The sequence below is a fragment of the Fragaria vesca genome, linkage group LG5 (genome assembly GCF_000184155.1).
Source record: "Fragaria vesca subsp. vesca linkage group LG5, FraVesHawaii_1.0, whole genome shotgun sequence".
Lineage (NCBI taxonomy): Eukaryota > Viridiplantae > Streptophyta > Magnoliopsida > Rosales > Rosaceae > Fragaria > Fragaria vesca.
In genome coordinates this window covers 21,867,391-21,892,994 of record NC_020495.1, presented here as the reverse complement: position 1 = coordinate 21,892,994, position 25,604 = coordinate 21,867,391, and the positions used below count along the sequence as shown (strand labels likewise).

Here is a 25,604-nt window from a genome sequence, read left to right as displayed (position 1 = left end):
AAAACAAAAAAACAAAACTAGAAAAACAAAATAAAACTAAAAAACAAAATAAAAAGAAACTGCTAAAATAATTTTTTTATTTAAATTACAACATTTTTTATTAAAAATGAAAATCAAATTAAATTAATTAAAATATATTTTTTTATATATTGAAAACACTTAAGTGACGAAATATTTCGTCGCTTAAGTTGAAAATGTTCGTAGCATAAGTCTATGCGACGAATTTTTTTCGTCGCTTAAGAGGCACTTATGCGACGAAATCTCTGTTCGTCGCTGAAGTAGTTTAGCGACGAAACGTAATTCGTCGCTTAAGAGGAACATAAGCGACGAAAAATATATTTTCATCGCTAGGTACCTATGCGACACCACCTATGCGACGACTCTTAAGAGACAAAATTTTCGTCTCATAAGTATTTATGCGACGAAATTTCACTCTTAAGCGACGAAACCATTTCGTCACATAAGTCCTAACTTCTAGTAGTGATTCCATGTGGAAATTGAATCTTCCTCCTAAAGTCAAACTTTTTGCTTGGTTAGTACTAATTTCTAATCGTCTTAAGACTCGTGATAGACTACATCGTTTCAATCCTACTATTCCTTTACAGTGTCCTTTCTGTGCTCAGCAGTCGAAATCGGTTGATCATTTATTTATGGATTGTTCTGTGGGATTTGATGCTTCGTCCCTTTCGGGTTTTCCTCTCCCAACTAATCCCAATACTTCTTCTCATCCTACTAATTTTTTGCAATGGTTAGAAACGTTCCTTGATCATCCACATAAAATTGTTTGGTTATCAAAAAAATTTATGTTTTGCCGCACTTTATGGCATACCTGTAACGGGGTTATTTTCCGTAACCAGTCTTTTTTCTCTGCTCAAATTGCTTTTGGGGCTGCCAAACACTGTACCTTTATCAACAAAATAATCTTTATCAACAAAATAATCTCGACCAATCCCACCTTCATGCTCATCCTTCTTCTTCCCATATTAAATGACATACTCCCCCTTCAAATAGTCTTAAAGCCAATTTTGATGGTTTAGTGCTTCCTCCTTCCCGCGTTGCTGCTGGTTTTGTAGTTTGCAATTTTGATGGCCTCCCAATTCTTGCTACAAGCCAAAATCTTGGTCGGATGGACATTCTTCTTGCATAGGTTGTTACTCTCCGTGCTAGCCTGCAACTACTTGCTACCTACACTACTCAACCAATTATTGTAGAAGGAGACTTTAAGCTACTCCTAGATGCACTCAATGGTCGTTCTCAGATTCCATAGCGCCTTAAAATGCTCGTTCGAGATATCCAAGCTTTGTCTTTCTATTTTCAGTCTATTTCTTTTAAGCATGTTTGGAGAGAAGCAAACTTTCTAGCTAATAGTTTAGCTAAATTAGGACACTCTTGTATTAGTCCTCAGCTATGGATTTCTTCTCTTCCTCTTTCCTCGGCTACCGCCATCCAGCTTGATCTTTATGGGGACGGGTGTGCACGAGGGTTCTCTTTGTAATTTGTTTCTTATCCATCAAAAAAGAAAAGTAACAAATTTGTTGTTAATTGTAATTTTTGTTTAACTAGCTTGTTTACTTTCTTTACCAAGTGTGGTTTGACCACTAAGTCTAAAACCCTAACCACAAAAAACTGCTCCCTCCCTCAGTCACACAGACTCGCACTATATCCATCACGTGAGTCAGGGCAGATCCGTCACGTGACCTCCTTGTTCAGCTTACATCACCCACTCTCTTGTCTCTTTTTCACAGATTCACTTCGAAACTACTAAAACTCACTCAGTCACTTTCACTTTCTGCACAGCTCCAACACTAGTCACTGCAACAGTGCAACTCCCCCTGTCGTTTCTCTGTCCTTCACCTCCTTCCATTTCATGCTTCTTATTCTTCTTCTATGAAACCCTCACTGACTCACTTTCAACTCCAGCTCTAGTTACCACTGTAAAATGGGTTGCTTACAATCCAAAACTGCCCACCTCCACTCCCCCGACGACCCATCTCCTCTTCCCGAACCTCTGAAACTCGACCCGGGTACCTCTCTTCTATCTTGTCTTCTTCTAATTTTCTATTTCCCTTCATTGGGTTTTGACCTTGGTTGTTGATTTGGGTTTTTTGGGTTTTGAAGCTGATGGGGATCAAGCTGAGGCTGGGGACCAAGTGCCGGCGTTTAAAGAGTACAGCCTACACGAGCTGCGGAAGGCCACTAATGGGTTCAGCTCTGATTTTATAGTTTCTGAGAGCGGCGAAAAAGCCCCAAATGTGGTTTACAAAGGGAAGCTTGAAAACAATCGGCTTGTTGCTGTTAAACGCTTCTCCAAGCAGTCTTGGCCGGACGCTCAGCAGTTTGTGGTGAGCGCAAAGAGACGGTTTTCATTTTAATTTTTTTTATTTGCGAGGAAATTATGGAAAAGTAAAGTAGTTTTAGTTACCAAAAAGGAAATGTTTAGCTCCTCCAACACAGATAGAAATGATTATTACTTTATTTGTAACTAGACCCTTCAATGTTTCTGTTCCTTTTTGGGTTTTCGTTTGGTCTATATTGATCTGGTAATGATGGAAGAAGAGTAAGAATTAAAGCAGAGTGCTGAGTGCTGGATTTTGAGTAATTGCAAAAGGACATTTGGTTTTTCCTTCTTTTTTTTCTTTCTTTTTTTTGAAAAACAAACGAAGGTTTCTAGCAATATTGGATGGTTTGGTATTGAGTCTGATGTTGATGCCTATGATTATTGGGCAGGCTGAGGCTGCGGGAGTTGGGAAGTTGAGGCATAAGAGATTGGTGAATCTGATTGGTTGCTGTGCCGAGGGAGATGAACGCCTCTTGGTGGCTCAGTACATGTCCAATGATACTCTTTCCAAGCATCTCTTCCATTGTACTGCCACACTATCTCTTGTTCTTTCTGATTATTTTCAGTGCATAACATAGATTTCACTAAACTTTTATGGCATACAAAATTTTGTAATCCATCTTCTTTTTGCTTTTGGCCTTTCTTTTTCCAACACTTTATGTGCCCCAGCAGGGTAAATTCTTTTTCTTCTTTTTCTTTTTGCTTTTACCCAACACTTTTTGTGCACCTATAAGATGAAACTCCTCCTTTGACAGAATGTAATAGGTAGAAGCTTCTGAAAATTCTCATAATTTCAAACCCCCAAAAGCAAAGCTTGTAAAGGGATATTTGTTTGATTACCCTGTTTGCCTTGTGAAAGAATTTTGTCTATGGTTCTAAATTGCTTGATACTTACATAAATAAATAGCACTTTTTAGTGATCAATACTAATTGGTATGATGCAAATATCCCTGCTCATGCTATTATGGTTTCTATTCATAATGGCTTCTTATGATTTCTTCTAGGGGATAAGCAGCCATTGCCATGGGAAATGCGTGTTAGAGTTGCATATTATATTGCCCAGGCACTTGATCATTGTAATACAGAAAACCGGAAGATCTATCATGATTTGAATGCATATAGAGTTCTATTTGACGAGGTATGCTTAAGAATTTGCAATGAAGAATATAGTCATTTTGTTCGGTTGATTATGAATGGCATTCCTATGTCTTCACATTATTTCAATTTCATGCACTAGACTCCATGTTTTGCATGCCAGTGTTCATTTTACTTATCCGTCTCCGCAATTAATCTTCACATTTGCTTATCACTCGGCTTCGTAGACCTAATTGCGTTGCTTGCTACTTTATGAAACAAATATTGATTCATCAACTAGTGATGTCTCCACACTCCACAAGCCTCGCACCAAAAGACTAGTGTACTTATGTACATTTTATTGTGTTTTTCCGATCATTCCATGTTAGCATTATTTTGGCGTGTATGGTGTTCACCATAATAAGGTGCCTCAGTGCTTGAATTCTACTGCACAAAGAAGTTTGGCATGATCCAAAAGCTAAAAGGAATTCTTGATGCATATATAAGAAAAGGAAAAAATAGCCTTGCCTTTGTTATTGCTACCTTAAACAGCTTTCTATTGCATTCAACGTTATACTATCACCGATGCATACATGGACTTTAATATCATTAAATTGAAAATTTCTGTGTTAAACATATCAGCTCTTCCTAGATTATAACTGACTCATGAATTTGTGTCAGGATGGTGACCCTCGCTTGTCTAGTTTTGGCCTCATGAAAAATAGTCGAGATGGGAAAAGCTACAGTACTAATTTAGCTTACACTCCACCTGAGTTTTTACGGACAGGTAAAATTTACTGTCGTTACAGAGGATAAATCACAAGATTCTGATGAAGGTCAAAAACATGATTGATTCAAATATTTAAAACAATAACAGGGTCTTACACAAGCTGCTTACATATTTAAATTATTTTTTACCTTGAGATATGAAATTTTCTATCTTGTTGCAAGGATTTTAGTTTTACATCAATATATATCAACTTCTAGTGTAGTCTGTTATCTTCTTTTAAAGCTCGTGAATTTGGGGAATGGTACAGACCTTATGTTTTCAGATTTCATGTCTATGACTGTAGGTAAAAAACTGATTTTGTAAGTATATTTGATTAGTGTCAAACTTTTTGCAGGCAGGGTCATCCCAGAGAGTGTAATCTACAGTTATGGAACTGTCCTCTTGGACCTATTGAGTGGAAAGCATATCCCTCCACTCCATGTACGTGGACTTCAATTTCGTTATTCCACAAGCCTTTATATTTTCTTGTTATGTGTTATAGGCTTTTTTTCTTTTTTCATTTTTTATCTTGAGAAATTTTATTCACACATACCAAATTTCTTAATGCACACCCTTATTTTTTGGAATCTTTTTTAATACAATTATACCCCTTTCTTTAAGATGAACAAAAAGAGAACTAAATAAACAAACAAATTTCAGTTTGGATGTTAAGCTCTTAAATTTCTATACATATTTACTACTCTAAGAATCGGTAGTCTGCAAGCTTCCTAGTGATATCAAATTTTCATACTATTTCGACTGATTGAAAATCTTAGATGTTATTTGAGTGAGAAAATTAATAATATATATATATATATATATTCTTCAATCATTTTGTCTCCCTTGATTGTTTGTTAAGCTTCATTTGCTTACCAATTCGATTTGATTTTAGTAGAAAAATTGGTAGTATTAATCATAGAGGTGAGAAAATAGATCGAGTCTTTGCTTGGAATCGGTTTTGGCTGAAGGAAGAAGATGATGGGTTAAAAGAGTGTAGTCAGTAAAATAAAGAGGGCATAACAAGAAGTTTGGGGAAAAAAATTAGATAAAAAAATTTAGAGGTGTGTATTAAGTATATAGAGGTGTGAATAAAATTTCTCTTTTATCTTATGTGATACGACATTTGTGGTGCATAATTTCTGGACTGTGTACAGCTCTGGTGCATGGTTTATGTGAAAGATTTTTTATTTCGTTTGATTGCGTGATCTCAGGTTTATTATACTATGTTTTTAGGATCCTACTGCTTTTCTTTTGGTCTGACAGGTTCCTACTGCTTGAATTTTTTCTCCATACAACCGAAATAATTAAATTGTCTTTGTTACCAAATTTATTCACGTATATTTCTACATATTGCACATGGTTTATAATTTTGATATGTTTGATTTCATTGATACTTTATTTCTTAGAATTCCACTAATATTTTGGGTTCATTAAGTTTATCTTGAAATCATCACTCTGAGTCTTAGGTGCAATGTTCAAGATCCCTTCTAATTATGAGCTCAAACTGCATTACTTTTTTTTTAATTTTGGGTTTCTGACATGCGTTAGTTTCCGTATGGGTATTACAGTGGATTACACAATCTACGTGGTATGCTTTTGGATATAATATTTGCGTGATACAGGCATATACATGGATCTGCAGATTTCTGTTTAGTTTTCATTTCAAATAAATGATGAGGGATCACTGTATGTTCAGGCACTAGACCTCATAAGGGGAAAGAATGTATTGTTGTTGTTGGATTCATCATTGGAAGGACAGTATGAGAATGATGATGCTACCAAATTGGTTGAACTTGCTTCCAAATGTCTCCAGTCTGAGGCTAGGGATAGAGGAGATATTAAGTCTCTTCTCACAGCTGTTGCACCTCTTCAAAAGCAGAAAGAGGTAATTAATTGTGTTATCCTCGTATTATTTTGTGTGTGATGTGGAAACCTCAACTTTGCTTAATACTGTATTCTCCTTTTTATTCTATACGTGTTCTGATTGTCATATTGGTTTTTTAGGTGGCGTCTCATGTTTTAATGGGCCTCCCGAAAAACAAAAATACAGTTGTGGTGCCAACCATGCTTTCTCCTCTTGGGAAGGCTTGTGCAAGGATGGATCTTACTGCTGTGCATGATATTTTGCTAAAAACGGGTTATAGAGATGAAGAAGGTGCAGAAAATGAGGTAGATTTAACCTTCTGTTTCACTTGAACTATGGCATGACTGCTTAAGAATTCTCAAATAGTCTGCAGATCAAATGGACAAACCTTAGAATTCTAATTTATTGGGCTTTTGGCAACATAGCCATTCTATTGATCTCAATGTTTTAGACTTTTCTATAGAAGATATGGGTGAGTTTATTGTATCAATTTCCATTTATATAGCGTTATTATTCAACCAAATAGAATGAATGATGAATGCACTGTTTGGGACGGTACCCCCCCCCCCCCCCCCCCCAAAAAAAAACTAATCACACACGTGCCCACACGCACAATGGTGTCCCCTTGTTTAGGCTCCAGTTGCCCAGTGCTGTCATCCCCCCATGAAACGATATATGCATTGTGGTATATTTATATTGTTTTCATCTTGAGTTCTTAACTTGTCTAGTTACACTTCATTTGTGCTCTTACAATATGATCTGCAGCTTTCATTTCAAGAATGGACACAGCAAGTCCAAGACATGTTGAACACAAAGAAATTTGGAGATATTGCATTTAGAGACAAGGATTTCAAGAATGCAATTGAGTATTATTCTAAGGTACATGCTCTTGTTTTCTCTTATGGGTCTAAGTTTCATCTTAAGAATGGAATGTTTTCATGCACTCAATCTCCATAATTTGTCTGGCTGTTCAAGGACTTTTCAATTCTTAACACCATGCACAGATACCTGTAAATGGTGGAATCCTAGTAAGCAGAATAACATTGTGTTTCTCAGTCTCATTATCTAGACTGCATCAGTTTTTTGTTTCTTTTCTCTTTTTCTGGAAAGAAAACAAAATGGTAAGGTACTCAGATATCTGTGTTTTGCTCTCAACAGACTATCTGCATCCAACTTACAATATTTTTTGTTATTTTTGTTACCTAATTCTTTAAGGATAACCTTTTTTATTTTTTATTTTTTATGTGATAACAGTTAATTGTTATGATGTCTGTTCCTTCTGCAACTGTGTTTGCAAGAAGAGCTTTCTCCTACTTGATGAATGGCCAAGCGGAACTTGCTTTGAGAGATGCCATGCAGGCACAGGTTTGCATACCAGAGTGGCCAACTGCATTCTACTTACAGGCCCTTGCACTCTCAAAGCTCGGAATGGAGACTGATGCCCAGGACATGCTTAATGATGGAGCAGCCTTTGAAGCAAAGAGATACAGCATCTGGCGGGGTTGAGCTGCAACGTTATATACTCAAAAAAATCAATAGGCCCCTGTTTTTGTCACTGCTGGGCAAAAATGACTAGACTAGAAGGTACTAGGCAAATGTGTAATGTGGTTGATAGAATTCTTCAAAATGTCCACGAAAATCATTCTGATTATATTCACAATCTTTCATCTTTCATATTGCCGTAGTTCCACAAGAAATAAGCTATTATATGTGGATGGGATGGGAGACGTTCATTTAGATGATTGTCTGGGGATGGGAGACATTGACATTTACCACTTTCATCGAGAGAAAATGTTACTAATAATAATTTTTACACCTAATGGTAATTTCTTCAAAATGTCTCAGGATGCGTTGTAAGCATGTGTGAATATGACATGATTGATAAGGTTAGGATTTTCGGCCTATTAGTACCCAGCCAAATCTCTTGCACCCAACAAGCTAAGAACTGGTTATAACGCTTAGAATTACAAGCCAATACAATATGAATTTTCATGCTTGCCAAATGGATAGATTGTTTCAACATTATCACAGCTCTATTCCACAATCAGTAGGAAAAAAAAAATATTCAGGGCGAGTAAGCAAAAGAAGACAACTGGAGTCTCTACTCTCTAGTTTCAGTTATGCCAATAGGGAGGGACTTGTGCCTGTTGGAATTTCTAGATTGCCATTAGGATTAATTATAACTAGCTACAAATTTATCAGACATATAACTTTGTGGACCAATTTTACTACTTTAAGTACTCATTTTTAAATTTTAAGACAAAGTTGATGCATGACTAACACATCTTAGCCTTCCCCTTATTATTGAAGGAGGCTAAGTAATTGGAGACTACATGGTCAGAGGCTGAGTAAGGTAACCTTCGATCCATCTCGGTTTCTTGGCCAAGTTTGTGAGCTTGATGGGAACTAAATATCATATAACATGCTCCAATTTATATTATTATGGAAGGAGGCTCCTAACCTTTGTCTGAAATCGCAGTTTCCACCTTAATACATCGAACTTGAACTAGAGGTCTGCTTTGTCATTAAAATTTAGGAAGGACCTCATTAATTTGTATTGTTAAAATTTTGAAATGTGTAGAAAGTGGGAAATAAAGATAAAGAACGAGTTAAATTACTTGAACCTAAACATAGCACGACGATCTGTAATTTTTTTTGTTAAACATAGATCATTGAAGTCTAATCGGATCAATGATTTACCAGAAAACTAAATAATGCACATGGTGCTTGTATTTTCTAGTAGATCATTAACCGACTTGAATTCGTCTCCAAAATTGAGCAACATAAAATGAACATCAGTCTCTTATGATGGAATCAAAATCTAACCGAATCAACTATTTACCAAAGACTCTAACTTGAGATGCCAATTTCCAACCCAATCTTAGGCAAATCGTCGACCGGGTAGAGTTCATCTCCAATTCTACCGGTCAAAGAAAGTATCACCTTCCATACAAACTCTATATTGTATATGCAACAACAAATAAACCTAGTATATATAGGGGTCTTCATGTCTTCATATGGAAAAACTTCACCAAATGATTCAAATTTATTGTATAAGCTAACCACATTAATACTATTGCACATTTGCACATATGGAATGAAATCCATAAAATGAATCACGCTATTCTCATGTATAGAAAGCAAAATGAGTAATGGGTCAAGGCATTGTTGCTGGAAATGTCCTACCTACTTGAGAAATTTCATAAAAAGTACAACGTTAATATGACCTATTATGCCAGCCAGAGAAATAGAAACTACCGTGGTTCGTGTGGCTGACATCCCCTGAGTTTTTTTTTTTCTTCTTTTAATTCTTAAGTTTTCCATTTCTCCCATTCCCAGATTAAAATTTTTGAATTCGGGTGACATTGTATGAGAATACCAAGACCATTGTGATTGAAATGAATCTAGTCCATTGTTTATATTGGAGTTTCTTGATAAGTAATAACTCTTGTGAAACAAACAAGATAGAAGTACATATGAATTTGATTGTTATACATCTTATGAATTTTGGTTTTTTTTTTTTTTTTTGTATATCGAGTCTTTCATAATTCGATCTTGATTCTCAAATGCCAAGAAAGTTTCTGATCAATAAGACTCATCCACTCATTTCACTGTGCTATATAATTAAACACCTTGATGGCCGTCTTCGGCGATTGAACTGAAAAAAGCTAACAATGTCAATATTCTGATCTACGGAATTCATATTTCTTTTCGTACAAAATGCAGTGGAGGGCAACAGATCATTTTACTTGTACATGTCAAAATATGCCTTTGCTTTCACCCTAATTGAGGTCAGAGTTGCTACTATTGCCTCCCACAATAAGATCACACTAAATCCAGTATAGGTCAGAAGAGAAAAGCCTTGTAACCGCCCACAGGCCATGGTGAGTATTCATATGACAGATGAGCGCCATATTGTGTCCTTGGTGTTCCTTCCCTCTCAACGTATAGAAATTTTACCATATGCAGCATAAAAACAAGAAATGCAGTACAGCAGTAAAGAGACGGGAACAGTTTTCAAGTATGAAATAGGCAGTTTTTCACCAGATGCCGGTCAGCTTGATTTCAACAGAAATCACCAACACAAATGAGTTTGACTGAGCCCCGCATGATAATCTAAAAAGAATGAACCACACAATCATGAAGAGAAAAAAATGTATCCCACCAGTATAGTATCAATAGTCAAGCTATAAGTTGAAGAAAGGATGTGGAAACATACCTCGAGGTTGATAGATTATTGAGGAGGAGGCTTGTCTTCTTCCAACAACAAATGGATAATAGACCTTAGAACCTCGTTATGACCAACGGTGCAATTCTGAAAACAAAGTTCAAAAATTAATCATAATATCAATACAATGTTGAAAACTGAAAGCTATCACATTCGAAAACAGTGAGCTTAGAAAAGCTAACAGAATTCTCGTTCATAGAATACACACTCTAAAGTAGCAGCTATTTAAGAAATAAATAAATAGATATGCATAAACTAAACCATTTAAATACTATAAGCTTAGAGAAATGCATCTTCAGATCATCATGGGACAATGCAATCCAGTAAGGAATAGAACTCATTAGACATAACAAGTTAGAGATGAATCAAGCGTCACGCCAAAACAAGAAATAAAAATCCAAAGTATCAAAACTTAGAAGCAAAAAAGAACGTTACCTCTGGCTTTCTTATCAATTCCTTTAGAACAGAGTGAAGAGTTAAACGGAGTTCCTTGAACAGGACAGCAGTTTGTGCTGGGGCTGTCAGTTTTAACCATCCATCGACAATAACAAGTCCGGTCTGATGCTGGATGTTAATGGAGCCACCAAACAGCAAAATAGAGTTGGGGGAAATGATTGTAGAGTCCCGCAAAAACACTTTGTTGGTTTCAACCTTTTCAAGGAAGACAAGGAAAGGGTACCGGAATTCATTTACATTATGGTTGATAGACGAAGGGTGTATATTGACTTTTCTTCTTCCATCATACCAGGTTGGACAATGGCTAGCTGCGTGGCCAGGAGCCTGTTTAAGGTTATTGAGAACTGTTCCAGCAATGCCTTTCTCAGTGGCTGCAACATTGGGGTATAACCCTGCACATATGATAGCTTTCACAATTGGTGAATGGTTTGAGTACATATTAAAGGGTTGTGATGCATCTGAAAACCAAGCGTCTAGATTCTCTTTCTTTCTTCCATCAACCTGATATTTCTTTGGAAGATCAATGAGTCCAATATCAGCCAGCAGTGTTCCAAACTGTATCCTCATGTCTCTTATCATGTACATCACTGAACTGCTCAAAAAATATGAACTGCAAAACTGTTGAGCAGCTCTAACCCCTTTGTCACGTAGAATCTTTTCCCACTTCTTGTATGCGGTTATCATTATGAGATGGTCGGATTGCTTATCAACATTGTTTGATTCACTTGGTCCATCTAGCTTGTCAGTCAACAGTGCCAATTTTGCCCTTTTCGCATTTTCCTTCTCATCTTTTGGATGGACAAATGGAGATTTGTAACTTAAGAATGCAGAAATTGATAGAATCGGTGATAAGCAACCAAATATTCCACCATGTATCATCATCTTCCCAATCAATACGTCAACAGGAAGTTTCGCCAAATGATGCCCAAGAGGCGTCAACTCTTCATCTGTTTCAAGAGCACCAACCTCATACAATATCTTAATTGCTGAAGTCATAGCCTCTTCCCTTGGAGGTTCTAAAGCCTGGGACAAAAATGGTTTTATGTGGCCCAAAGAAAGTAACTTAATTTGTAAACACAGCTCTACTAATGGCATTCGAAGCATCTCCGGAACCTGAAAGGGGCGCATGAGCTTTTCAAATCGATAACTAGTGTACATGCAAAAGCAGATTCCAGGTTTCACACGTCCAGCTCTTCCTCGACGTTGCCTTGCATTTGCTTTGGATATCCAATCCTCGACCATGCTTGACAATTTCTTCTGAGGATTATAACGATTCTCCTTATGCTTTCCACAGTCAATAACATATACCACATCATCTATTGTTATGCTGGTCTCAGCAATATTAGTAGCTACAATAATCTTTCGTATATTATCAGGAGCCTGCAAAAATACCTTCTTTTGATCAACTGATGCAACAGATGAATGTAGCGGGAGGATCCAATCAGAAGCTGCTCCACCGAACCGGTAAGAAGCAGCTAGTTTATCAACTAAGGTGTAAATTTCAGATACTCCAGGCAAGAAGACAAGAACAGCACCTTCAGCGCAAGTTTCATCAACATGGCACACCAAGTCTTCAAGAAGATCATAATCAATGACATCTTCATTCAATCTTTTCAAATTTTGTCGAGTTTGCTCTCTGTAGGATTGATACATATCATGAACATAATTTGGATTAACAAATTCTTCGGACAGTACAGAATCATCACCCCAGCCAGATAAAACAAGATTCTTCTTTCCTCTGCTGTTGTTTACAGGACCAGTCTTCCCTTCGGTCGAAGTTCCATACACCATGGAAGCCGGAGAATCTGATGCAAGCCGATAATCAATGCGCTCATATATATCCTCAAGATAATAAGTTGTCACTGGATGTGTTCTACCTTCTGCAGTAATCACAGGACAACCACCAAAGTAATTTGAAAACAAATTGGAATCAACAGTTGCAGACATTAGAATAACTTTCAGTTTGGGTGTGTTAAGAGCTGATTGCTTCTCAATCAGATTCTTCAAAACTATGAGCAGGAAATCACCCAAAAGAGACCGCTCATGTACTTCATCAACTATGACATGAGTAACTCCAGTCAAGTTTCTGTCTCCCACGAATTTTCTCAGAAGAATACCTGTCGTGCAAAACAGAAGCTTAGTCTTTTCATTACTAGCATTATCAAGGCGCACTTGATAACCAACCAAAGAACCATTAGAACCAGGTGAGGGTTCACAACGCTCATCAGTGACTCTGTCAGCCACAGAAATAGCAGCTATTCTCCTTGGTTGTGTGCATATAATGTTACAGTGTCCACCACGTCCTGACTGGATCATGTCATCCAATATAAATTGTGGAACCTGAGTTGTTTTTCCAGATCCCGTTTCACCACAAACTACTAGAACATTATTATCCTGAAGCAGTTGCAATATATCACCCTTCAAACCAGCAATGGGGAGTGCAGCTCTTGCTTTCAACATTTCCTTGAATTTCTGTGTTTTCTGTTTATTCTCCAGTTCTTGTCTCAAATAAGAGCTCTCTGCATCTTTGCGAGGATTTAGTTCTGAATTTCTAGGTTCTTGAACCTGGAGTCGTGGAACCACTTTAGGAAGAGAATCAGAATCATACACAACATTAGCAGTAGAAGTTGAACTAGAACCATCAGCTTTCAATAGCGAATCCACAAAATTAGCTCTTCGGTCCTTAACACCATCTTCAACATTGGTCATAGTTTCCCCTTCCTTCCATTGAATGATTAGAGAAGCATAAGGCTCAGTAATAACAAGATGGATTGGGAGATCATTAAACAGTTGACAAAGAGCATATGCTGCCACTCTATTCTGTGCATCCTCGGCTGAATCAAAAGTTACATCGTGATCAGGAAGCTGAAGAGTGACCAAGCCCCCAGCCTTTCTGCTCTTACCCCTTCCACTAGCTTTACGCAAAACACTGATAGTATAAGAGAAACTATTATCCTTGCCCCGCACTTTATTAAACTTTGGGGCTTCCCATCCTGATTTTTGACATAATTGATGAAATACAGCCTTGGGAATCTTTTGAGGCTCCCCTTTCTTCCAAATACCATCTAATTTCTCCAAATTTTTCTCACTGAGCATTTCTCTCAACTTTTCTTTCTTCTGTAGTTCCAAAATAGTAGGAGTTAGGAAATCGTTAGACGGCGCATCTTCCAAGAAAAAATTACCAATCTCCATATCAGTTGTTTCTTCTTCTGCAGCAATTTTTTCCTGAACAGGTAGATCTGAAGGAGTAGAGTTGATTGGGAGCTGAACGGAGCTGCAAGGCTCCATATCATTTCCGTCTGCTTTTAATTCATCTGCATGGAGTCCATCAGCTTGCTTGTAAGGCTCTGAACTAGTATCTGTGTCCTCAAAAGCAGAATAAGCTCGTTCTATAGACTGTTCCTGCTCAAATTCTGATGCCAAGATGTCGTCCGATAAGCCTAGTGCCGATAACTCTTGCTTGAGATCACGTATTACTTTGCCTGCCCGTTCCTGGTTTTTCTTGTCCTTCTTTTGCTTCGCTTCCGCAGCTTCTAACCGCGCAGCATGATACTCCTTGGCTATAACATCATACGACCTTGGTTTCCTGACCTTAGCCCCCGAAACCTCATCATCTACATCATCCTCCCACGTACTCGATTCATCCTCTTCTTGCTGCTCAACATACCGCTTGATCCAATCTGCCTGAGACGGTTGACACGAATCAAGTGTTTTATCATCCCATTGCCCCTTGGTTCTAATAGCAATCCCCGGCGTATCCTCATCAATCTTAGCAGACGTGTCCACCGACGGAGTCCAGTCATCTCGAGAAGTCAGTACAACACCAACAGAGCCACCTAACACAAAACATGCTTATAGGAAATCACAATCACATCCAACATATATAGCTCGATTTCAATACTCATCTCATACAACAGATTTACGACCGATTTCCACACCCGGCATAGCACATTTAAACCCTACTAATTCACTGTATGTGCAATAGTACAATAAATTCAAATGTACCTTCATTTGCAGCCATGGAAACCCCACTCGAAAACTTCAATGGAAGCTCATCCCCAGGCACATTTAAGCACAACCAATCCAGAGCAGCCTCATATGTAGCCCCCTCCTACTCAACAAAACCCCAATCACAATTTCAATTCAGGTTTCAGTAAAATGCTGCAAAAACCTAACACAGAAAAAGTTACAGCGAGTAAAATTGAAGAAGTTTCACCTTGACGGCGGAGAGAGCGAGCTCAATCTGATCATTGGTGAAGCCTTCGCAGGAGAGCTGCTCGTAGACGGCCTTGAGCTTCTTGGCCTTCTGAGCCTTGGAGAGCGACTCGTCGACGGGGACGGCGGCGGAACGGCCGGAGTTGAGGAGGAGGCGGCGGAGGCGGTTCTCGTTCTCGGCGGAAATCTGGAGGCGGGGGCCGGACGACGTCGTTTGGGGTTTGGCGGTGGTGTTTGGCTGGGGCTTCTGGCCCGAGGAGGACGGTTGGGGTTTACTGCTCGGCTTCTTAGACTGCTGCTGCTGCGGCTGCTTCTTCTTTGGAGGCATTTTGTGTGAGGATGAGTCTGATCGGACGGAGGTTAAACGCCGGCGGAGGTCTGAGTTAGGATTTCGTGAGCAGAGCAGAGACCTGTAAAGGTTTCTTCTTTTGGTTTGGGAGTTTTCTTTTCAAACACAATAATATAAGTTATTTTCAGTGTGAATGAAAGTGGAAATAATTTTGTACTGTTTACTAGTTACATGAAATGTCATTCATTCATAGTGAAATATGTTGATAGAGTCATGTCAATGAATTTGTACTCGGGTAATAAAGCAATTCATGTGTCTTATTATTTTTGTCTCATGGATCTAATTCAATGACACTTTAATCACGACTAAGTACGAGATAGAATCAAAAAACTGTGAAAGGAAAAGAAAGGACTTTGGGTTGGAAAGAAAAGTTTCTTCATCGCTTGTCCAGTTGATCCACGGCGCCGGTGATGGTCTCTGGTGGGCATAGCTCAGGCCCGGAGGTTGAGGTCGATTGAGATCAGTTCTGATGGCAACTAGAACGTGATGGCGGCTGGGGTGCAACTCCGATGGTGGGACAACAAGCTTGGCAGCCGCGAGATCAAGGCCGAGAGAGACGATAGCAACGGACAGCATGGCTTGGACACTTGGGCCTGGAGCATGCATATGGGCCCATCTTAGGCAGGAGGTTGGGGTTGGGTTCATATTTTGGGCCCAGCTTTGTTTTCTATTGTTAACGGGGAATGGCGTGGGTATGAGGACATAATTCCTAAAGGAATGGGGCACGCTTTCTCCTTATGTCCACCAAAAATAGACTGAGATTTAACTCATCCATGATATTCGAAGCTAGGTATGGGGGATCCACACTAAAGTTCTTACCAATTCAACCATCTATGGTGGTTTGAGTGAGTAGACAATGAGTAAAAATTAAATCAGTGAGTGAAATAAATAAATCAAAACTCAGTAACTATTTATGATATTTTACCCTACAATAAAGAAGCAGATTCAAGAAACTAATGTCACGTTACATGTTTTAGATAAGAAGCAAAAGACCAAATTTGACCAAAACAAGTAAAATATCAAGAGAAATTCTTAGGTGCAACAGCCGCACCACCTGGCATATACACACCCAATCATCCTTTGACACATGTTTTTTTTTTTTTGTCACACCTGCCTTTTTCTTCTTCTTGCTCCTTTCTCCGGCGGATCTTCTTCTTCCTTCCTCTCTTATCCGGCGAAGCTTTTTCACAACTCTTCTTCTTCTTCCTTCGTTCCTTTCTCTTCTTCTTCCTTCCTCTCTCTTGGTGGAGACGTGATTTGCACAGGTTGGTGGAGACGAGCTCGACGGCGGCAGGTTGTCAGCCTTATGGTGGAGGCAGCGGTGGGAGTTCCAGGCGGCGGCTGGGCAGAGAAGAGAGAGAGGAAGGGGATCGGAGGGGATCGGTTTCATCGGAGAGGAGAGAGAGGAAGGCAGGAAGAAGAGTTGTCGAAAACAAAAAAAAAAAACACGTGTCGTTATGCGACTAGTGGGTCGCACAAGACACGTGGTGCGGCTGTCGCACGTAAGATTTTCTCAAATATCAATGCAGGTGATACAACTGTAGAATGAGTCAATACTCAATACTGAGTCACTAACTCACTATATATGTTTTTTTGCCTAAAAATGATGAGCATATTCAGGAAACAAATGCACATTCCCCGTTTTAGATAAGAAGCCAACTTAGCAAACACCAAATTCACTGGTCCAACGCAAACAATATAAAAGCCAATCCAATATTACAGAGAAAAATATACAGAGAGAGTAAGACAGTTGATAGACGCAAGGCACCCACAGGCACGACTAAAATTATCCCAGTTTGCTTCTTTGATTTAATTTTTCATAGTGAGCTTCTCTGTTTCAATTTCATTCGTTGATCATCGATCGTCTTAGATTGTACACTACTGTGTGAGTCATCTATTTCTGTATTTCATTAGTTCTGAATTTCTTTGATGTTTGTAACCAAATATAAACTGGAGTAGAAGAACGAGCCCTTAATGTTCACTAAACATAATCATGTATGGATCTGACCAGAACTGCACAGTGGCGTAGCCAGAAACCACAAGTAGAAAGATCAAAAGTTTAAACAATAATGCCACACAAAATAAAAATATAATTTTTATTGAATAATATAAAAACTTATAAATCATTAGAATACTTCGAAAACAAAAACTAAACAAAATAACAAATCTCCCTAAAGCAATTATAATTGTCCTTGGCGATTGCTCATATTTTGAAATTTTGGAGGAGCTTAAAATGGTGTCGACGGTTCTGCTGCTTTTCTCTTACGATACTTTTCAAATAAAGCTAAAACATCTATAATTGCAAATTTTTAATTATGAAGGTTGTCGACAACAGGGAAAAATTTACTGAAGGATAACAAAAAGATATACATAAAGAAACGACTAAAATTTTTTATATAGAGGTGCATGAGAAATCAATCACAATCATTGATTGATTAGGAAAACATATTAATTAAAAAAACAACAAAAAAAGACTAGGAATATGTTTTAATTGTAATATTAAAGGGAGATGCAATCAATTATTGATTCGGATTAGAAACCTATATTAAAAAAATAAAGAGAACCACACGTAACAAACACACGTGAGGAGTTGAACACTCCTTTGTCCAAATTGATTGTTGTAATTAATATTTTATATGTCAAACTTTTCTTTAATTATAGTTAGAAAGGTCAAAATAGTGCCAACATAAATAAAATAAAAAAATAGTGCCAACATCATATTTCAACTAACAAATTAGACAACAATATGACCTAATAAAAAATATGAGAGACGTCAGCTGAACCCCCTGACCCCCCCCCCCCCCCCCCTTCTCTACGCCCTTGACTGCTAAGATCCTTGATAAATCACTTATTTCATGAAATCTATAGAACTATGTTTTGTTTCGGAAATGAATTTGCTCACCATGTGAGTGTTAGTGGTGATACAATCTCGACTTTATGCGACTGTCATGTGTTATATAACTATAGTTATGTGTAACAACACATGACAGTGGCGTGACAATGTCGTTATTTTACTACTAACACTTCGGTAGTAAGTAAATTTATTTCGTTTCATCTATCGTTGTTGATGAAAAATGTCATCGTGTGTTATGTTGTTAAACTGTCGATTAAACCCGAAACCTTTTTCCAAAGTTTAGTTGAATATTACCAAGTTTGTATATTGTCATAACTCATAAGCCAAATGCTAGTGTTCAAATGTCCTTAAAATTTGGTCTTGGCGGTCATCTGTCTCTTAGTTTGATCTAAATGGGAGTGTTAATAGCTCTAGAGTTTGCTAGATGGAATAGTATTTTCTTCTTGTTCTGAATGGGATGTAGGGTCCCTTAACTAGCTCCTTGATCATCTAGCTATCACAACTTGCTCAAGTTTTGAAGAATTTTTGGATTGAAATGCAGCAACAGTTGAAATTTTATGGATAACGGAGCACTTTACAGCGACGTTTATGAGCAGCTGGCAACTACTAGGGAGTTGCTCATTGCAATTTCTAACCCTGTTGGAGATCAGGTCTGTGATCTGATTTTTGTGCCTGTGGAGGGGGTGACAGTTTCAAACGGCAATGTATCTGCACATGAGCAGTACCGGTCTGAACTGATTTCTAGTTCTGATTTGGATTCCCATGAAATATAAATACAACTCATGAGCTTCCTCTGGGAAAATATAAAGATCACCAATCCCAAGTTCTCCTTCTGTTTTCAAGTACTACATGAATGACTCTACATTTCAAAGTTTTCAGTTATTTTCTGTCATTTCTCCTATCAAATAGTAACTTAATAGACACCTGGTGTCAATTTTTAAAAACCTTATGAGGATAATAATGAATGATAATGGTTTTTGGTTTCTCCATGCTGATTTTTTTTCCTATATATGTAAAAAGCCCAAATTTCTATTGAGCTGGCAGACTATCACATATACAAAACAGACCATACTTATACGAGGCAGATGAAACTTGAACAAAAAGGACTCTAGAGAAAAAAAAAAAAAGATAGATTATATTTTACCAAAACCAAGCTCACCAAGTGCACTGCCAGTACTGTAGGCCTGTAGCAACCTTTTGCATCTCTTTTATCTTCAGCAGATTTGCTTCTGCAAAAGGTTTGGCATCACATGTACTTATTTCTCATGGGACTCGAACTCTTTCAATCATTACCGTGCAAGTCAAGTCAAAGGGCTGATCAAACAGATCTAATTTCTGCACTTGATTCCTTGCTTACGAGTTCTCCATGCTGAGTTGACATGTTCATAAGTAGGATTTCCTTGTTAGTAATATTCCCTTATGTTTAGGGACTGCTGTGTTTATTATCATTTTAATTGTTAGCGCCCGTAAGCAACTTACATTTATTTGCTGAGGTTATGTTGATCATCTGTTCATTCTTTATCAGTGGTTATGAAATTGTAAGAGTAAACTGCTATCATCACTTCTGTATTATATATCTAGCTGATCAGTAGCAGTGGTTAAGCTTCCGCAATATCGTAACAGCCACTTGATTTTTTGTTATTAACTTTTTTAGTTCAGAGATTCCAAAACAGATATAGTCACTTGAAATCAAATAATTTTCCCATTCTCTAGTCTATGAAAGACTATTTCTTTCGGTATGATTATAGTACTCGTTTAGTGCTGTTTGCATTAAACAAATATTATTTATTTGATTTTTTGGGTAGTATTAGTTATATTTTGTCAGGTTCTATTGGCAACAACTACAAGAGTTATGCATGATATATTCTGTTACTACAGATTCCATTTTCTATCTCCAGCATGTATACAGAAATTTAAAATGTATTTCCAGTAAACCTCAGATGTTCAGATAATTAGTCAAACTGTCTTTTTATAATAGCAGATGCAGGTGTACGCTATTTTCTTGTTTATTCTCGTTAAATCAGTGCTTCCAGAGGCCTTAGAGGAGCCAGACGAGACCCCCGCTTAGTGTTTTTTCTATTTATTTAGAAGACTGACTGAATTTATGTTTTATTAACCATGCGTCACTTAGCAGAGACAATGAATATTGTAGGGGAAAGGAAATATGTATAGCTAATGATCTTCCACCCTTCAGCCCTCCGTTTTAATGATTGCAGATCTTCCCTCAGCAAGAACCATTCCTGTGAATCAATTAGCAAAATCAAAACTGTTTAGTACTGTTTGACAGGTGGTGTTCTTCGGTGTTGTAATTTTGTTGCCCTTAAACTTTTATGGACGATTAGACTCTGCAAAATTTACTTTTGGGGTTAAGGAAGAGGTATCAAACTTTGAAGTTTCATTGTGAATGTGAATTCAAAATAGGACTACACTTAACCTTACCTAACTAGTAGCTAGAAGTATGGCTTTTGCATATACTTCAAATTTAAAATGACTTGGTTAAAAACCAATTTCTTTCTATTACACATCACCTGTTACATGTGCCTCTTGTAGTATTTTCGGGGAAATGACTTGTTTTCAACTTTTCATTATGCTTTGTTCCCATTATCTAGATTGATTGGTCAAATAAGTCATAAGTGCAAATGTTTCCTTAAAAATATTCCTTCAATTGGTTAATGATTGCATTTTAGATGCTTGGTATCTTGAGAGGCTATAAGGACAAGTGCTTAGGAGGAGAGTCCTCTAAGTTCTGAAGGGTTTGTGCTAGTCCTATAAGTACTCTGTACTCTCTACACTTGCCTAGACTCGTAAAAAACATCCCAGAAAAAGTGGAAGATGGACGATCTGGGCTTCTGGTGTTTGGTTTTCACAGCTTCAGTTGGTGGCTTTGGTTTTCTAGTTTTGATCCTAAAGAGAGCAAATGAGTGGTACTTAGTGAGCAGCTTGGGTAAAATCCAGTCTAGTGTGCCTCCAGGTGATTTGGGATGGCCTTTCATTGGGAATACCTTGTCCTTCCTCTATTCTCTAAAGTATGGTCATCCTGATTCATTCGTCTCCAACTATGTTAAAAGGTTTGTCTCTCCTCTCTCATTTTTAGTTCAAACTGTTTCATCATTTTCTAGTTAGTTTGTTGCAGAATAAAGAACATGAAAATTTTCAAATTTATCCATTTAGTGGAAGTTTCAAGTGCTAACTTTTGGTAGCTTGTATTGACAGAAACAGTGACTTTTCAGTGCTAGTACTTCCACACTTGTTTACTGGAAGGACTTTGTATTTTTCAACAAAACTTGTTATAGACTCTAATGAAAGTGCTTTTAGCAGAAGTGCTATGGAGCGAAAAGAGAGCAGAAGTTACTAATGTGCTTATTGTGTATTCATATAATCAATTTACTACCTGGATAGTGGATAATCTTATGCCAACATGGTATTCGAGTGGGTTATCCCATACGTGTTTGGCCAAACAGTCACACATGTTAACTACATATTTTGCAACATCTTTGACATCCTTTCAAATCCTTTTGCCTCCCACCTAGTTTGCTTCTGGGTTGTTTAAGCTCTGAGTTCCTACATGAAGGCATATGAAATGATCAAAACTTTGTTATGTCCTTATGTTTAATGCTTAAGTTTCTGATATTAATACATAATTACATACTAACATCTCTATTTACACCAGATATGGGCAGAAAGGAATTTGCAAGGCCTATTTGTTTGGAAAGCCAACCATCATTGCTACAGCACCTGAAATATGTAGAAAGATTTTAACTGATGATACACAATTCAAGCCTGGCTGGCCAAAATCCACTACAAAACTATTGGGAAGGTTAGCTTTTATGGGCAGTTCTGCAGAGGAACACAAGCGCCTTCGCAAGCTGACCGCGGCTCCTATCAGTGGTCACAAGGCACTGTCTATGTACCATGAATACATCAAGGATGTTGTGGTAACTTCATTGGATGAATGGTCTAAGTCTGAGGAACCAATTGAGTTCTTGACTGAGATCAGGAAGTTAACTTTCAAAATAGTCATGCACATTTTTCTAAGCTCTGAGATTGGTCCCATGTTGGAGACCTTAGAAAAAGAGTATACTGCTCTTAATCATGGACTAAGATCCATGGCCATTAACCTTCCTGGCTTTGCTTATCATAATGCACTCAAGGTCAGATTTCTTTGTTTCATTTCATCTTTTTACTTTCTTTTAATACTGTTGTGATACTTTTATTCAGTTCGACACCATAAGAGTCTTGCAAACTAAAGTAAAAAAAATACTGCATTCCATCATTAAGACTTGAGAGATAAAAAATGATCACATTATTATAGAAAAGGATTCTCGGAAGCCCTTCTAGTGAGGACCTTTAAGTTGAGGATTTGGTGAGGACTTTTCGGTTTATGGTTTAAAAGACCCAATTTTCGATCACGTTTTGACATCTTATCCTTTCAGTTTTTAGGTTTATATGAGTTAGATCATTTCTACAAATTTTCACCCAAATTGGTGTTCGTTAAGATAACAAACTAGATCAAATTACTAGACGAACCAAATCTGTCAAATATGAACCGTTCAAGTTCATAATTGATAAATCACACTTATGAATGTCTTAACAATTTTTAATATAACTGAAAATTTAAATAAATGATCTACTCATAAATACCTATAAACTGAACGGTCAAGATGTAAATATAAGATCGAAAGGTGGGATAAACCGAAAAGTCTTCACCAAGTCCTCAACTTAAGGGTCCTCACTAGAATGGCTCCCATGGATTCTCTACCATGCTTGTTTTTGTTTACTTCAGCTGTAATACTATATTACCAATTTTCTCTTATGTTCACAGATCCTACATTTATAATACAGGGCAGAGAATCTAGATCCCTATCTTATGTATCTGATTATTTAGTCTGCCGAAAAAATTTGACTTGATTTATTGATATTCTTGCATGCATCAGGCTCGGAAAAGGTTGGTTAAGACTCTTCAAGTGATTGTTGATCGAAGAAGGGAAAGAAAGGAGAGTAGTCTATCAGGGGAAAAAAGAGATTTGCTGGATTTATTACTGGAAGCCGAAGATGAGACTGGTAGAAAACTATATGATGAGGAGATCATAGACATAATCCTCATGTACTTAAATGCTGGTCATGAATCTTCAGCCCATGCCACAATGTGGGCAACTCTCTTTTTACATCAAAATCCAGAATTCTACCAAAAAGCCAAGGTGGGTTGGTGCCTATTTCGTACTGGTAATTAGATGCGCGCATTCAAACGCGAGTGTGGTATTAAGTACTGGTTTTCTGTCTGTAAAGAAATTGTTAGTGTGGCGACCAATTGCATGGAAACCAAGTTAATTTGAAGTGTGCTATAAATTTCTCTACAGTTGCTATTCTTCCTTCCAGTTGTGAACCGCAGTTGTCTTTCAGAATTTATCGACGAGACTTTGTTCAGTGTTGATGTAATCTTACCTTTCAGGCAGAGCAAGAGGAGATTCTTAAAAGTCTATCACCAGAAAATGGATTGAGCTTCAAAGAGACTAAACAGATGGAATATCTTTCTAAGGTAAGCCAAATTTTTAGCATCCTGAATTCCTGATCTTAAGCATGTGCCTCTGATTTCAACTTCAACAACTAACAAGTAGCAATGCTTGGTGAAAAGGTAATTGATGAAACAATGCGCGTGGTTAATATCTCGCTGTATACTTACCGGGAGGCTACTGCTGATGTTAACATCTCTGGTAAGCAATTAATCTCTCTATATTATCTATTTATTGTTATATCAGTTTCTTGTGATTAAACTTACTAGAAAATGTTATGTGTTCAAGGTTACACAATACCAAAGGGATGGAAAGTGATGATGTGGTTCAGAGGAATTCATTTGAACCCAGAAATCTATCAAGATCCAAAGGAGTTCAATCCCTCAAGATGGAATGTAAGCAAGATAACACACAGAATTAGATCTCTTTGTTTAGTGTATTCATCAATTTATGCATTACAGTATGATTGAGCAAAATTGTTCATCTCACAAGTTAAACAAGTCTTAGTCTTTTTTTTTCCTGTGTTCCTTGTAGGAAAGTAAAGTGAAGGCAGGGACTTACATTCCCTTTGGAATAGGAAGTAGGCAATGCCCTGGAAGTGATTTGACCAAGCTTGAAATTACTACATTTCTTCACTATTTTCTCCTGAATTATGAGTAAGTTCCCTTGCTTTTCAAAGGTCGCCATTTTAAGTTGAATCATCACATTCAAAATCCTAGCCTGATTTAAATCCAAATATTTTACTCTGTATGACACTAAAAATGGAATCAGATGAACCATAAACAATACAGTCTTTGACAGTTTACTTCTTGAGTGCAGGCTGGAACGACTTAATCCGGGATGTGAATTGAGGTACTTACCTCATACAAGACCCGAAGACAATTGTCTTGCAAATATTAAGAAGCTTCCATCAACATCTTCATCTATATAAATTCTCTAATATTTGTATAATAAACATGTAGTATTGTCCTTATTGCATCCCTTGATCGGTGTTTGTCTGAATAGTAGTAGACATAGACCTTTGAATAAATTGTTGGTGGTAGACTTCTTCAAGTACAGTCCCCCCTTGTTTTGTTAAAGCTAAATCTCAAGTACCAAGCATAGTCGAAGATAAGCAATGCAGGCAAGAGATAGAGAGATGATACATAGATCACTTGAAACATTGAAAGGGAAATGAGGGAAAAACACATTTGACTTGAAACCTGCAGTTTTGTAATAATATTTTTGACAAGAACTTGTCAAACAAGATTCTTAAACATCTGAGATTCAGTTAATTCTTTCAGTATGATTATAGTTTTATAGCAATGTAACCACCATTAAACAAACAACTACTAGTATGCATGGTTGGCTTTCTGTTGCTACATTCCATTTTCTATTTCCATCATACAGAAATTTAAAAGGTAATTCCAGTAAGGCAACCTCAGTTGTTCATATAATTAGTCACATTGTCATTTTCCAATAGCAGATGCAGGTGTACGTACGCTGAGTTCTTGTTTATTCTCGTTAAATCAGTGCCGCTGCTGGCCTTAGAGGACCAAATGAGACCCCCTCAGTGTTTTTCTTATATCAAAGACTGACTGAATATATGTTTTATTAAACATGCGTAGGGGAAAGGAAATATGTGTTGGGAAATTGATCCCATGCCTCACAAGTGCTAGAAATTAGATGGAAAGAAGAAATAAACAAGCCAAGAAGAACACAAGATTTAACGAGGTTCGGCCAATATCCTTGCCTACGTCCTCGGAGAGTATCACCTTTACTAATGAGAGAATTACACATGTACAAGATTACACCACTCAAGTTTATGCCCAACCTAAGCCCTTGTATCCAAAAGGACACCCCTTGTACACCCTCTCTCAACCTAGAAGATTACCCTACCCCAAGAGTTATTCGCACTCTTGAACACAACTCAACCTATCTTCTATACACGAAGACCCTTAGAGTTGC

The 25,604-nt window shown here is 37.5% G+C and overlaps 3 protein-coding genes across 3 annotated transcripts; 2 read left to right on the top strand and 1 right to left on the bottom strand.

Annotated features, from left to right (window-relative positions):
• The first annotated feature begins 1,939 nt into the window (after nt 1-1,939).
• Nucleotides 1,940-7,721, top strand: LOC101290866 (probable serine/threonine-protein kinase At4g35230-like). Its single transcript, XM_004300215.1, has 10 exons — nt 1,940-2,024; nt 2,119-2,342; nt 2,728-2,863; nt 3,343-3,476; nt 4,094-4,199; nt 4,537-4,622; nt 5,878-6,066; nt 6,186-6,350; nt 6,811-6,924; nt 7,300-7,721. Exons 1-10 carry the CDS (start codon nt 1,940-1,942, stop codon nt 7,549-7,551), a joined length of 1,491 nt encoding a protein of 496 aa, XP_004300263.1. The 3' UTR covers nt 7,552-7,721.
• A 1,979-nt stretch (nt 7,722-9,700) lies between these two features.
• LOC101315346 (ATP-dependent RNA helicase DHX29-like) lies at nt 9,701-15,376 on the bottom strand. The gene is made up of 5 exons (XM_004300214.1): nt 14,946-15,376; nt 14,735-14,840; nt 10,709-14,565; nt 10,265-10,360; nt 9,701-10,161 (listed from the first exon to the last, which is right to left on the bottom strand). Exons 1-4 carry the CDS (start codon nt 15,270-15,272, stop codon nt 10,280-10,282), a joined length of 4,371 nt encoding a protein of 1,456 aa, XP_004300262.1. The 5' UTR covers nt 15,273-15,376; the 3' UTR covers nt 9,701-10,161; nt 10,265-10,279.
• Nucleotides 15,377-20,979: 5,603 nt separating this feature from the next.
• Nucleotides 20,980-24,588, top strand: LOC101310426 (ent-kaurenoic acid oxidase 2-like). The gene is made up of 8 exons (XM_004301649.1): nt 20,980-21,215; nt 21,818-22,298; nt 23,082-23,345; nt 23,597-23,683; nt 23,780-23,858; nt 23,946-24,052; nt 24,192-24,313; nt 24,477-24,588. Exons 1-8 carry the CDS (start codon nt 20,980-20,982, stop codon nt 24,586-24,588), a joined length of 1,488 nt encoding a protein of 495 aa, XP_004301697.1.
• Nucleotides 24,589-25,604: the final 1,016 nt, after the last annotated feature.

What these genes read in the sequence shown, in the direction of transcription:
- LOC101290866 (XM_004300215.1), top strand. Translation starts at nt 1,940, where the DNA reads ATGGGTTGCTTACAATCCAAAACTGCCCACCTCCACTCCCCCGACGAC. An exon ending in ATAGAGTTCTATTTGACGAG is followed by an intron (nt 3,477 to 4,093) that starts GTATGCTTAAGA and finishes AATTTGTGTCAG; the next exon opens with GATGGTGACCCTCGCTTGTC. An exon ending in AGCATATCCCTCCACTCCAT is followed by an intron (nt 4,623 to 5,877) that starts GTACGTGGACTT and finishes CTGTATGTTCAG; the next exon opens with GCACTAGACCTCATAAGGGG.
- LOC101315346 (XM_004300214.1), bottom strand. Translation starts at nt 15,272, where the DNA reads ATGCCTCCAAAGAAGAAGCAGCCGCAGCAGCAGCAGTCTAAGAAGCCG. An exon ending in TTCCATGGCTGCAAATGAAG is followed by an intron (nt 14,566 to 14,734) that starts GTACATTTGAAT and finishes GTTTTGTGTTAG; the next exon opens with GTGGCTCTGTTGGTGTTGTA. An exon ending in AATTGATAAGAAAGCCAGAG is followed by an intron (nt 10,361 to 10,708) that starts GTAACGTTCTTT and finishes CTTTGTTTTCAG; the next exon opens with AATTGCACCGTTGGTCATAA.
- LOC101310426 (XM_004301649.1), top strand. Translation starts at nt 20,980, where the DNA reads ATGGACGATCTGGGCTTCTGGTGTTTGGTTTTCACAGCTTCAGTTGGT. An exon ending in CTTATCATAATGCACTCAAG is followed by an intron (nt 22,299 to 23,081) that starts GTCAGATTTCTT and finishes TGCATGCATCAG; the next exon opens with GCTCGGAAAAGGTTGGTTAA. An exon ending in AGATGGAATATCTTTCTAAG is followed by an intron (nt 23,684 to 23,779) that starts GTAAGCCAAATT and finishes CTTGGTGAAAAG; the next exon opens with GTAATTGATGAAACAATGCG.